Below are 14588 nucleotides of genomic sequence, written 5' to 3' on the forward strand. Positions count from 1 at the left end.
TGCCCCAGCCAGCCCAGACAAAGGGGGTGGGGGACAGAATTCCCACACATATCCCAGGGCACTTAGGAATACCAGCTCCATACTGCAGGGCCAGCACTGGAGACTTTGCTGACAAGTATCAGGTGGGGTGGGGTCTCTGGGAAAAGCTCAGACCTGGTTCCACTAGCCCTGTGTCCTTCAGCAAGTCACTTAAACCCTTTAGCCTCAGTTTCTCCCTGTGTAAAATGGTGCTGATAACAGGTTTGCTGTGAGGATCAGTGAAAAAGGGCACATATGGGGCTTAACCCATTTCCTGGCCTATGATAAGCCCTTGAGAGTGGTGGCCGCTATTGTTAGGATGAACCTCAGTGAGGGGTGAAGCCCTCCTCCGTGCGCTCCATCTGGGTTGGAAAGTGGACTAGCAGGGAGAGGATGGGGCAGGTGCCCATCAACCATCCAGAGCGGTGGGAGAGACACCAGGCCAGGCGGAAGGGCTGTGTTGGCTGCATCAGGAGGGAGCGCCGCATGCCTTTGCGGAGTCTGGGGATCATGGGGACGGGGCTGTGACCATGACCATCCCATGGCCCTGGGACTTTTTAGAAGACAGCACTCCACATGCTGCTTGACTCCCAGGCCTCCTTACCCTGTCAAAGCCTCACTGCTCTGAGCAGGGAGGGACTGCTCACAGGCCCCTCTCCTCGGGAACGGGAAACCAGAGGAGCCAGATGGATCCCCCATCAGCTCTCCAGTTGTAGCCCAAAGTGCTCTGGAGCCAAGCTGCCAGGGTTTGAATTCTGGCTTCCTCCCTGCCTTAGCTGTGTGGTCCTAGACAAGTGACTTAACCCCTCTGTGCCTGTTTTCCCAGATGCAAAATGAGATTAAAATTCCATTGATCTCACAGAGTTGCTGTGAGGGTTGAAAGTGCTTAGAGGAGGCACTACATTGGCATTAGCTATTATGATTCTTAATGTTTACTGTATCTCAGTGATTCCCACCCTCTTCTCACCTCGGCCCCAACACCTGTTCTGGGTCCTGGGACACTGCCCGGTGGACCAAGTCTGTAGCCACCTTGTCCTCCGGCCACATCCTGGACTGAGCTGGTCTCCAGACACGAGGCCCCTCTTCTACGACGTAGCCCCTCAGTCTCAGGTGGGTTACCTCCTGCCCCAGCCCCTGCAAGCCTAGGGGTGGTCAGACTGCGAGCAGCCCCACCAGGCACTGCCTGGAGACCAGGGTTTCCCTCACCCTGCCCACACCTCTGTAAATAGACCCTTTATTCGACTGTTCTCCAGTTAATCCAATCTGAGTGTGTCATCTGTTCTCTGCCTGGATCTGACTCACACTGCCACCAACGTCCTCTGGGTACCCTGTCCTCGCTGGACAGTGGTCAGAGCACAAGAGCACTTTTTCTGTTTGGAATGGCCCTCTTGGCAGGACATTATTGTCCTTCTTTGCATGCTTGTGCCAAGCTCAGCATGTGTACTCAGAGAATGAATACATGAAGGAGTAAATGAGTGAAATAATGAATAAGGCAGCAAGAGGGAAACCCCGACTGAAACTGCCAAGATTCTACAAAACAAAATTTAGGAGGAACATTTAGTCCCAAGTCAGTGAGGGAAACCTACAATTACTTAGTACACACCAAGTATTTCTTGAAACCACAGTTAACTATATGCCCAACGAGATGCTTCCTCCTCACGTAGAGGACATTTCCCAAGTTGGCAAAACCCTACTCTCCCTGCTTGCCCAGAGCAGGAACAGACTGTTCCCCAAATGGCAAAGATTTGCTTGCAAAATATTTAACTTCTTTTTTTCTGAAATGCACCACCTTTTTGGCATGGGGTTGCCTTCAGGGAAGAAGTGAGCTAACATTTATTGAACACCTATTTTAAGTGAAGCACAGAGACTGGTGCTCACAGACTTGTATTTATTCCTCAGCATGATCTATATGAGGGAAATTATATTATCTCTATCTTTCAGAAGAGGGAAACGAGGCTCAGAGAGGTAAAGCAACTTGCCCAAAGTCACAGAGCTGGTCCCCTGCTCTTTCCATTACTCCACACTATCTCCAAAGCATCTCCCAAATTCCATCGTGTTTTTCATATGTATTCCTCAGAATCATGTACCAGGTCTATGGTTCTTTCTACAGCTTTCTTTGCAGGAAAACTAGAGCAATTACAATGTTTAAAGGCACCAAACACTCTATCTATACACCCCAGGCTTGTGTACCCATCTTTTGCAGAAACAAATGCAAATGTGTTCTTTTCTCAGAATGCTGGGTGAAGGAGAGGAAGAAGGCAGCTTTGCCTGGAATGTGAACTATTTTATCTGACGCATTAATGAGTTTAGCAGAACCCAAAGCATTTAAAGGCAGATGCACTTTGCCATCACTTGTCAATCACCGGCTTCCCAAGGCAGAGGAGTTTCAGGCCAAAGAAAAGGCTTCTTTGTCCAGAACTGTAACTGGTCCATAGTCAGAGACAAAGAGTCCAGTTTCAATTGGAATCCAAATAACGATTAACAGCCTTTTCATTCATGAGCCTGAAGGAGAACAGTTTCCAAAGCAGAACTTTCTCTGAAGCCACTGCACCCCTGCTTCTGAGTCAGCTCAGGGGTGTGAGGCCTGGAAGAGAACTCACTTTCACAAAGGCTGGAGCAGCGGTGCAGAGTCAGGACCTGGGTCACACAGGCTGCCCTGCTCTTGGGGGCCCTGTTTCCCACTCCCTTGGGTGATGTGTTAACCAAGGTTGATTTTATCTCCCCTCCTGAATCCAGGTAGGAAGTTTTGGTGGCTATTTGGAGGCTGGAAATTAAAAAGTCACTCACAGATCAGATTTTAAGTCTGAACTGTACTTGAACAAGCTAGCCGACTTTGAGATAAAATGTAGTCATGGCTTTTCTCCTAGGGAAAATCTAAGGTAATCTGGGCTCCTTTTTATGTCTTCCTTCTTTCTGCCTCAGAATGGCCTACTTCCATAGGTTTCGGACACTTTAGGAAAGGAGGAGTCATCATCAAATGGTTACAAACCAGGCAGAAGAGTTAAGAGACCTGGGTCAGAGCATAGTGTAGGGGACGCTGGACCTGGACACACCTGGTACAATTCTGGTCCTGTCCCTACTGGGTGTCTGAACAGTTGAACAGTTAATTTAACTCACCTTCCTGACCCTCAGTTTCCTTGTCTGTAAGACAGGGACACCAATTTCTACCTTTTGGTGGTGTGTGCGAAATACGGTGATTCATATCAACACAGAGTGGGAGCGTGGTTAATGGTAGTCATTTCTATACTTATTTATATATATTTACCCTTAGACTGTGTGCTTTTTGATACTGTTCTCTGGCTTGTGCCTCAGCCTCTCTACCTCTAAGATGGGGATCAGTAACTTACTTAGCTTGATCTCACGATGTGCAGGGGGTAAACGCTGCCCATCATGTTTGGGAAAGCTCTCACCTGCAGGGATCTGCATGGCCTGGAGGGGGAAGGGAGAGTCAGGGGCAGAATCCTGGACCCAGCCAGCTGTCAGAGGTAAGGAATCCAGGGGACAGGGGACAGCAAGAGATCATGATGAATGGAGGCCAGTGGAGGGTGGGCTCAGATGAGACTGGAGGTGGGGCTGTGAGCAGGGTCCAATTCTCTCCTACTTCCCTATCCTTGCCCAGCCCTGGTGGGATGGGGTGGGGACGGGGGACATCAGTCCCCAGGAGACACAGGGAGAGAAAGGAGCAAGGGGCATGAGGGCACAGGTCTAGAGGGATGGAAGCCCAGGCCAGCCGCAACCCTCTGCCTATGGGGCCCCTTCCTTGGGGCCCAGGGGTCTGCACTACAGATCCTGCTCTGCTTTTGTCTGCTCATATCACAGAGAGATCAGCCCACTACCCTGGATTCTCTCCATCTGTGTCACGAACCCTGATTCCGATGAGCCGAGAAGGAATCACAGGATCTTGGGGGTCTTAGGGCCCAAACCCCCACCTGCAGCCAGACACCCACAGCTTCCACCATGGCTGGTATCTGCAATCTTTCTTCAGTTTCCTTATCACTTCCTCCAGTCACTTGCTCTGCACCGTCACAGGTCCAAACCAGGGCGAGGTGGCCCACGGTGTTTCCCTAATGCCCTGTGCTTTTCTCACTCAGAGCTCCTGCCACACTAGATTTGACATGTCTGCTGTCTGCCTTCTTCAATAGACCCTGAGCTCCCTGGGGGCAGGGATCATGTCTTCATCTCTGTATTTTCAATACTGCCCGCAGCGGGAGGGATCAGAAGAGGTACTCAAGACTGTTGAGTAAATACTTGAATTAAGATCTAGTCCTTGCGTCATGACCTCTCCTGTCTCATTTCTTACCATGACCCAATCGTTAAGATACACATAGAAGTCACTTTCCCCACTGTGACAACCACAGCTGTCTTAAGAAAAAAAAAATACATTTTAACATAAATACTCAAAACAATTTGGCACACTACTTATATCTTCCTATTTCTCTACCCAGTCTAGATCTTGGCCATGCCCATTTGCTGCCAAGCCTACAATGACTTTCTCTCCTTCTTCTTAGACTTACCGGTAATGTCCGCGTGCATTTGCACAAAAAGGGGGTTCTTGCCGAGGCCCCCACAGAGGAAAAGGGTGCTGATCGAGTGCCCTGCTGACTCCATGGCCTCTATAATGAGGCGCGTTCCGAACTTAAAGGGAAGAACAGAAGAAAGCATCAGTACGGTAGCAAAGGTAAATGATCGGGAACATTTACTAAGTGTTTACCCAGTACTGCTGTGTTTACCCAGATGCTGCACTAGGAGCTCTAGATACACTACCTCAGAAAGTCAGGACTCAAGATCACATTGCCCGTGATCACACCATTATATTAAGTTGCAGAGCGGGAATTCCAACCTGGGCCTACCTGACTCCAAAATCCTCTGAATCACTGCGCCATTTGCTTCTATCAGTAGTTATACAGTGTTGACAAAAAGAGCTGACAATGTTAACACGGTGCATATTAACACAGTTCGTTCAAATACATATTTGATGAGTGTCCACTATAGCCCAGGTCCTCCATGAGGTACGGAGAATGGAGTAATTGGCAGCTCTACTCCAATGATAACAGTTGGAGATCTCTAAGTCAGTTTTCCTTCCCTAAAGAGGAACTAAAGAAGTTGGTTCTTTGGAAATGGCACCAACAAACTCAGCAGCAGAAACATGGAAATAGGGCTGTAAGTGCACAAAGAAGGTAGAACACAAGACTTCAGGCTGGCAAAAGAACCTTTGTTACCACCTGAAACCAGGTAGTGGTTCTAACAAGGAGGCTTCCAGTGCCAGAATCCATTCCCAGTCAGTCCTTAGTGATCTCGGATGATGCAGAACCCACATGCTCTGGTTGGCTTAGGGCTTCACCATATTTTCATTTCAGTCCTTGTGTCTTCCTTTCTTCTGAAAATGTGTTATCTATCGTCCTTGTCTTGCTCAGTTCACTAAAGTAAAAATTACTGATGCTTGACGAGAGACCACTGTCACAGGGTCATTGAGGTGAATCTTAATGTACAGGTCATTACTTTTAGCTAGGGTATTTGAGTAGCTAAAAAAATCATAATTTCCTAGGAAGTTCGAAAACTGGAAGTCCAAAAATCATCATTTTTTTTTTTTTGAGAGTAGGATTAAAAACAAAAATGATGAACTGTGATATGACCTCAGGAGGCAGCCGCATGGCGATGATTGAGAAAGTGGCTCTGGGGAGAAATGAGGGAGAGGGTTTTTTGGTGGCAAGGTAGCCCTTGAGATATTCAGAGAGTAAGCAGCTTTGGGGGATGACCAAGTCCCAGGTGTGGACATGGGAGTGAGGGGCTGAAGCGGATGGAGGAGAAGGTCAAGGGGGAGGAGGAGGTCAAGAGAGAATACGGAGGTCAAGGATCTGGGAGGCCAGAGATGGTGCCACCACCAAGAAGGAGGGGTTTGGGCTGGACAGAAGAGTATCACAGATTCGCTGAAGGTGTGACAGTGGTGCCGGGAAGATGGTGTTCAGGTGCACAGAGGAGGAGAAGACAGTTCAGCTTGAGGGCATGCAGCACCAGAGGCTTAACCAAAGTAAAGGAAGAGGGCTTAGGAAGTTATCAGGACGCTCCCCTGACCCCCGGGGGCGGGGGGGGATGTAGAAGCTTCTTTCACAGGACTGTCCGGAGAGCTGTCTCCCTGGGGCCAGGGGGTGCCTCTGGGAGAGGCAGGGCTAGAGGGTGATCTGGGGACCAGGGGGGGTGTGAAATCCTGATTGCTGTGTAGTAAATGATGAGGGATGGGGGCAGTTCAGCAGCAGAACCAAGATTTCCAGCCCATAGATCTTCAGGTTTGTTGAAGTTATTAGTGAATCTGGTAAGAATATGGATGAGGTAAAAATAAAACTTGGGCCTCCAAAGATCATCCACAGATGTAGTGTGTTAAAAAAAAATTAAAACATGTTGCACCCTATAAGGCCAGATCCCGCTTATTGAATATGACTGATTACCCCCAGATGTTCTTTCTTAAGCTTTTTGGGGGGGGGTCATGAACCCTCTTGAGAATATGATAAAACCTACTGACCTCCCCAGAAAAAAATCATATATAAAATAATATTATAACTAATTTCAGGAGTTCTACAAATGCCCTTACATCTACCATGGATCATTTGGTGTCCGTGGATTCCAGGTAACCCTAGTGTACTCTAGGGGCATGAATCTGCAAGAGATAAGAGCATGGCTTTTGAATTTAAAAAAAGCTGGGATGGTATTCAGGCATTTCACCTATGTCTTGAATCAAATCCATACCTAACCTTTCCATGACTCAATTCTCATTTTAAAAATGGGAATAATAACACCATATTTTTCATTTGATAACTCCATGGATTGTCTGAAATGTTAACATGCAACAAAAATTTAAAATGTGGTCTTAGACTTGATGAAATACAGTAACATCTGTCTTACAAGTTTGCTGCTGTAGACAGTGTATCTGAAGCTCAGAGAAGTGTCCAGTACATGGAAGGCGTTTAGAAATGAGAGCTATTCTGGTTATTAGCTATATGCTAGGCACTCTGCTATGCTCCTTAATATCTCCTCTAATTTCATGAAAAACTCAAAAACTGCATACTACTATACCCATTTAGGATTTCTATAGTTTGCCTAAAGCCATGCAATCTGCCTTAGGGGAGAGGAAGCTGCCTCCCGATACGCACGGAAATGCCGTGCAAAATTGATATTTCTGATGTTTCTAAAATCAGAGACCTGAGGGCGCATGTGATTAGCAGGCCTGAGAGGAGAGTAACACAAAGCACATTCCCTGGGAAAAGGCAAGAAGCAATCCAAACAAGAGGCACTCGCTCCAGAGGGGCTGTGACAGCCTGTCTCTCTCCCATGTGGCATTGTCAGCAGGAATTTCCCACTCGGGCTGCCCGGTTAGTTACAGGGCCTTCCCTTTCGGTGTCCCAGACGCCACTGTGTGAAACACTCCACCCTCCTTAAATGCCCCACCAAAGGGCTTTGTGCTAAAATGATTTTGTGCTCACCTTTCTGGAAAAAATGTTTTCACAGAGAAATTTAAATTAAAATTAGGCTATTCCACTGGGAATGTACAGAACCAAATGCAAATGGAGAGACTTCAAATGCAAATAGTACTTTTTAAGGGTCTATTCTGCAAAGAAAGCTATAGATGAACAGGCTATGAATAAACTGGGTGTTTGACAGGTCTTTCAATTAAGCTTGGTCAAGAGAGAATTTCACTTCATGGAGGGTTTTGCATAGTCCCAAGTTAATTTCATTACAATATCTCTAATTTCATCCCATTCTTACAAAATATCAACCATAGATATTACTACAGAGAAGAATTTGCTTAACTTTAACTTCACCACAAATAGGTGTAAAGGCAATATTCAGAGTCAATGAACACATTTCTTTTTCAAGTTGAACATCATGGGAAAATATCTGTTATCAGAATGCTTCATTAAAATGCACATTAAAATGCACAAATGCACTAAAAGATGAGAACACCCAGAGACTTTTGCAAAACAGACTGAACTCCTCACAGTTCAACTGACTATACACCACAGCCTTATTGAAAAATCTGTATTAAATTGCCTTCTCTTCATGGTATTATAAAGGTCATTAAAACAATGGACAGAATAAATATGATAGCTTTTAATATATGTATGGCCCATTACATACAAAATTGATTTTCCAAGTATGTAGTATTTGGGAAAATGTAGTTGGCTTTCCCCCATCCCAGCCCTCCCCAGCCCTTAGCCTGCATTAGGTTTAACCTAATTTATACATTCTTGGACTTCTTACCAGTAAGGCGACCTCTGTGAGACAATCCTGGCCAAATTAATGATGTTGTCTAAGATGTGTCAAATCAAAACTGTTCTCAGGAATGCCCGAAGGCTTATTTCAATCATGTAGCTTTTACAAACCGATCAAAGAAGAATGCAGCATGGTAACATGCAAAGAGCAAAAGCCTAAGACTAGACAGACAGAGGTTCAGATTCTGACTACCATACACTAGCTGTTTGACCCTGGCATGCAGTGTTCCCTCTGTCTGTAAAATGAGGACAATCCCACCTACTTACTGGGTTACTCACGGGTAGGTGAAGTACCCTGTTTGGTGCCTGGCACAGAGAGTGGGTGGCACAGAGAGGGACCAGTGATTGTCATCACAGGATGGTGCCCCTTGGCTCATCCTGTGTGGCCTCGTTCTTCATGTCCCCCTCTTAGCATGGACTCAGAAGGAAGAGCCACACAGAGCTCTGATTTTCCAGGATTATTTATTTTAATGCAAGTGGTTCATTCCACTGTAAGACTTTTCACACAGTGATAGTAACGTCAGAAAATAAAAGCTCCTCAATTATTGGGAGATTGGGATTGACATATATACACTAATATGTATAAAATAGATTAACTAATAAGAACCTGCTGTATAAAAAATAAAATTCAAAACAAAACAAAAAAACAAACAAAAAAAGCTCCTCAATTCATCGTGTACCTAGTTTTATTTTAGAAAGCTGTGGTTCAAATCCCAATGAGGCTTAGATTCTAATCTTCGGAAGGGGGATTATGATACCTCCCTCATAAGGTTAAGTCAAATAACGTATGTAAAATATTTGGCATAGTTCCTGGCACATAATACCCCCAAACTATATTATTTATCGATATTATTATTATCTTTAAAGTAGGATCACTAAATAACTGTCTTTATTACTGATGCATATTTTTGTTCTCCATTTTCATTTTTTCATGGTAGTCAACTCCCGCCATTTAGATAGATGTCACGATTGTCTTTTTTTGACCAAGTTACCATAAATAAAGCAGGCTGACTGATATTACTGAACTGGACAGGCTATTAAATCAGTAAGATAGTTGTTTCAGGAAGATACAGTCAAATTGGTCTATAAGCTAAAAAGGACGTTTAATCTAATTGAGTTGGCCAGTTTTGCTCTCTTCTTGTGTGTACGTGGTACCTGGATAAATCTAAACATAAGAAAAGTAATTTTGTTGATGACATGGGTATACAGAAAAAATGCATGTAATTCTATTATTTGAAGCAATGAGGATATGAACGTGGTATGTGGAGAAACAGATTGAACAGCATATAAATATGTCCATATAGCATGAATAAACAAAAGTACTTTGTTTAAATAGGTATATTTCTGAAAAATAAATTTTGACTCTGAATTCAGTGAACTGATTTTTTTCCTTTCTGTTGGTCCCCAATTCTCTTTCCAGATCAGCTAAGCCTCACTGGATTAACTGTTATTTTGGGGTTCCTACCAGCTCTGAGATCCTGAAAGGCATGACCCACTCCCTTCAAATGCAATTTCTAACACGCACACATGTGCAAACTTTCGTGTGTGATTTCAGGGTTTAGAACCCTTCTGTAGCTCACTCATGGATCACCTCTAGAGAATAAGAGTCCTTGGACAATGATGTTTGGGCTTCTAGGAGTTTGTTTTCATTTTTGATTGATCTTCAGTTTAGAAGCTTCGAACACTTTTAATTCCCCCTTTCTCCTTCCCTAACCATCCAATCCTCTCATTTAAGCAGCTAATTATAAAAATAAACATTTTCATGCTCCAAGGAAGCTTACTATTTAAAGGAACCCCAGACTGGATCTTTTTGCAAAGTGAACAATATCATGTGTTTTATAAATTTGGACAATCTCAATGTCAGCTCTTCTTAATGCAAGCATACATGGCATCTACTTGCTTGCTTCTATTTAATGAACTTAGAAGACAAATTTGATCGATGGTAAGCATGATGTTCAAAGATTTTAACTCCTTTTAGCTTTCAGCTATGTGAGGCTACTAGTAAAGCAGGTAAAGACCTTTAGAATTTCCTTCTGCACAGACAAGCATCTATTGTTGGCAAGCTCCCTAGAATCTTTGTCACAAAAGCATATGATGTATGTTGGGGAGTATGTGGTCTAAAGTTTGTTAACAGATCTAAGTCTCTTTAAAAATGGCATTAAATTGCCTTACAGCAATGGCTTGAACTGTGGCCAGGTAGAGAATGGCAAGATCATCGAGGTCCTGAGATAGTTTCAATCCGGTGACCTGTAGGGATGAAGAAAAGAAAAGAAGGAGATGGCGCCATGGTTAGAGATAGTTCCCATGAAACACGTTCAGATGTGTTTTCTTGCCGAAACAAGTTCATATGCAAATCCCCTTTTTGTAAGCTGAACGTGAAGTGACTACTAAATTGTTTAATCTCCAGACCTGGGAAAAAGTATGCTTCTTCCCCCAAAGAAAATGCCTTGCCTTGGATTAAAGAAAAACAAAACAAATACTATAAGGAGATTTTTTTTTTTTTTTTTAGGAGATTGTGTTTGATATTTCTTAGCATGGAATTAAATATCTTTCTTCTTTAAAAACATTATTCTTTTATTACAAACACCTATTTTCTTTGGCTTACAGAGATGAACACGTAGCAGTGGCATTCTAGTAAAAGGTGATCTTATTCCGAGTTCTCTACTGTCAGAATTCAGTGGACCAGCATCCAGGGGGTATTCAGAGTAAAATAACATGTCTACTATAAATGTGATACCTACTAGGGGATAATTTAGAATCTGTGGTTTACCAGGGAATCCCATTAGAGACAATCAGAACCACATGCTTATATGGAGTATGTCAATTTCTGAGAGATTCTAGAACTGAACAGGATGTTGGATTTGGGTAGTTTCAAGACTTGTTCACAGTCTCACTTTCATGTCTCCCATTCATGAAGGCATCCTCTTGGGACATTTCTAGAGGGTGAAGACTGCTGGTTTCTTCAAGCCTAGTCTGAAGTTGGTGGGCATCAACGCCAGAGTTCACTTTAGATTTTCATTACAAAATTAATTCATGTAACATACTTTTTCTCAGTCCCTCCAGTGTATCTGGTCCCGAGTTCAATGAGGAGGTGACATGCAGCCTGTGCTAAAATAGGAGAGCCTAGTGGTCTACCAAGGTCCCTGTCCTTCATTGCTCCAGCCCCATTTATTATTCTCTCCAGATTCCACCCCCAGCGGGGATTAAGGGGCCAGCCTTGGCCTGTTACAGGGCACAGATACCACTCCACTGCCCAAACCAGAAACCTGGGAGCACTTTCCCCTGACTTTTCTCTCCCTTCCAGGATTTAATCAGTCTCCAAGTCTTATACATTTGAACTCCAGAATCTTTTTTGAAGCCATCCTCTCTCTGTCCTCACTGTCACTTACCTCCTTAATCCAGGCCTCCATCACATCCTTCCTGATTGCTGAAATAGCTCCTGATCAAATCTTCCTGTTTCTAATGGCGCTTGTTCCTCTCTACAAGGGAGCTAGTGCTTATTCTCAAATGCAAATTGATCATGTGAAAAATTCTCCCCCCGTTGCCCTCATTCTGAAGCAGAAGCGCCTTCCCTGTCTTCTATGAGTGATTCTGCCCGGGGTCAGCCCTGCTTTCTTCGCCAGTGTCTAGTCTTTCCTGTCCTCTCTTAGCAATTTGTGTTCCAGCTGTTCTGATTACTCATCTAAGTTGGCTGAAGGGGGTATTCCTAAATTCAGTAGTGCTACCTGCTGACAGGTTCTTTTTTGGCAGATCATGGGGCCAGTCAGTGAGAATAACGGCTTTGATTTGAACACACAGGAGCATGAGAGGTTTGAGTGAGAAATCAGAAAGGAGCTCTAAAGATGCATGTTCCCCAGCCAATAACGCTGTGAAGGAACATCTCTCAGAAAGGTCCCTAGAGACCTAAACGAACAATAAGAATGTTAGAACTAGGAGAACACGAGCAACACAGATATCATAGAAGTTCACTTCACAGAGGAGAAAATAATTTGCTTAAGAGAGAATCCAGAGGTTCATGAAGCCCGGACCTAGGTGTTCCAACAGACTGTGTTACTCACCACAGTATCTCCCATGCTTGCCCCTGTGCCTGGTACATAGTGGCACTAAGTTAATATTTGCTGAATGTGTAAGTGACACTTCAATGCTCCTCTTTCCTTCTGCACACCATTCTCTCTCCTAACATCCTATCCTTCTCTGTCATATTATACAATTACAAGAGGACAGTATTTACTACCTCAGCCCCTCATATATTCACAGAGGTGGAGGGGTATATTTCCTCCATGCGCCAAGAGAGAAAAACACCGGACCATCACTTCTAGTTGCTTAGTGCATGCTCTTCCCCCTCCCCCAAACTCCACACTTACCCTTCCTCATCAGAGGAGTGGCTTGTACTAGACTGGAGTAAAAGTAGTCACCCTGTAGCTTATATGGAGTCTTCGTGTGAATTAGAAAAAGGTGCTCCCTCCAGGTAAACTAAATGCAAAAGGCATCCCATCTGGATGAGTGAATTTTAAAAAGGAGCAGAGTGGACTGGATTTCAGCCCTGCCCTAAGCCCCCCTCAGCTGAACACCCTGTGTGAGCAACCAGCCCCAGGGCATGCACTGGTCCTGGGTAATGATCACTAGTCATAAACGGTCTCTCTTTAACTCGTCTCCAAAACTGGCTTGGCCTCAGCAGCACCTCTGTTGGGAAAGTTGATTGGGCCACAGTTTAGAGCTCTCCTCCAGAGCCAGCCCAGAAGGTAGGCTGCCTCTGGCCTCCTCTCGCTGGTCATCAATGAGATGCGAATCAAGCCGTGACCCTCCACGTGGTTGGGTGTGTGTCTGCTTGGCAGACACACGTCCATCCATAGGAGGGTCCCGAGTGCCAGAGGTGGATAAACTGTGATGGGGGTAGGGGAGGAATTTGACTTTTTATATAAGATTCATTCTCCTATTGAGTGATTAGGAACCCCAAGGCTCTGTATTGACAATAACTGGCTCTGATATTCTTCTCAATTAGTAAGAACCCATAAGAGAGGAGGGATAAAATATCACTAGATTTTGCTTCCTTAATCCCAGCAAATATTCATGAGAACTTCCCCAAAGTATTGAAATTCAAGCAAAAAGATGTCATGGGCCCTTCTCTAAATTTCTAGTGCCTTCAGAGCTTCAAAATCATAGGAAGAAAAGAGAAGATAGCTTCTTTTCTTCAGAAATTGAGAATGAGATAATCAGTGTAAATGAGCACTAAATTTAACTCTTGAGCTTGCTTACTAGTAGCTATGGCAAAAAAGGGACATATAATGGATGACGTAGCCTTTCCTTTATGACAAATGAAACATACCTATGCTTCAAGAGAGACAAAATTATTCTTGGGAAGAATTTGTAGAAGGAATTTACTACATGGACCACTATATGAAAGGTATTCAGCATCCAAAGGGAATAAATAAGCAAACATGGTTCCCCCATAGCTCTTTCCAACATTCCCTCACCACTAACACCAGGGCCATGGAGTCAAAATGTGACTCAGTGAAAGACACCTCTCTAAACTGTGAAATTACTATGGTCTAGGATCCCTATTTCCTCGACATCTTACCTGATTTGCAAATGGAGACACTAGAAGGGCAGATGATCATTTGATTCTCTCTCAAGTATCAGGAATCCTAGCCCCACCTTGACAAAAATCAAATGGCAGTCAGCCCAAGATGGAACTTTCTAAGGAGTGCCTGCCATGTGGACCACTCAGGAGGCTACAGAGGACCCTCAGGGAGCTGTCATGGTATGAAGGTGGCAGTGCCCTGAGAAAGTCAGGGATGTCCTGGGAGAGGTGCAGCATTGTAACCAGCGAGAAAGCTGGGATAGGCCAGAGGAGCCTATACCCTTGGCTGAAGGCTGAATGGCTCTATCAGTAAGAAAAAGTGGGAAGGAAGCATAAGTGGAAGGAATTTGTTTATAGATGTGCACGTGTCTCTTTCGAATGCTTGGGCGAGAGAGTAAAATGTGTGGGGAAGCCCCATGGAGAGTTGCAATGGTAAGCACATTTATTTTGGCTATTGTGAAAAGAGGACTGTAATAGAAAACACTCATAGTTAATATTTAGAGGTGTGTGAAACTGGCATATGGTGGCCAAAGAGATGTGAACTGCAATGGACAATTTCCACCTCCTAGATAATGATTATAAAATGTTTATGTAAATACTATTGGGATTTCTGAGCTCAGAAGAGAAGTGTAGGTGAATAGAAAGATGTTGTGCTCTGGAGTAAGACACCTGGCTTTACATCTCAACATTCCCTCTAATTGCAGGACAGTGTGAGTTTTGTAAGC

General features: G+C 44.3%; 1 protein-coding gene across 11 annotated transcripts in view; it reads right to left on the reverse strand.

Annotated features, from left to right (window-relative positions):
• FGGY (FGGY carbohydrate kinase domain containing) overlaps positions 1 to 14588 on the reverse strand; it is a 468943-nt gene that overhangs the window by 123760 nt on the left and 330595 nt on the right. For all 11 annotated transcript variants that reach the window (XM_067006883.1, XM_067006892.1, XM_067006886.1 and 8 more), the window contains 2 exons: positions 10455 to 10529; positions 4533 to 4653 (listed from right to left, as the gene is read on the reverse strand). In XM_067006883.1, the coding sequence (XP_066862984.1) occupies positions 4533 to 4653; positions 10455 to 10529 (196 nt within the window). The remainder of the gene's footprint in view (positions 1 to 4532; positions 4654 to 10454; positions 10530 to 14588) is intronic.

The sequence above is a fragment of the Kogia breviceps genome, chromosome 1 (assembly GCF_026419965.1).
Source record: "Kogia breviceps isolate mKogBre1 chromosome 1, mKogBre1 haplotype 1, whole genome shotgun sequence".
In the NCBI taxonomy this organism is placed as follows: Eukaryota; Metazoa; Chordata; class Mammalia; order Artiodactyla; family Physeteridae; genus Kogia; species Kogia breviceps.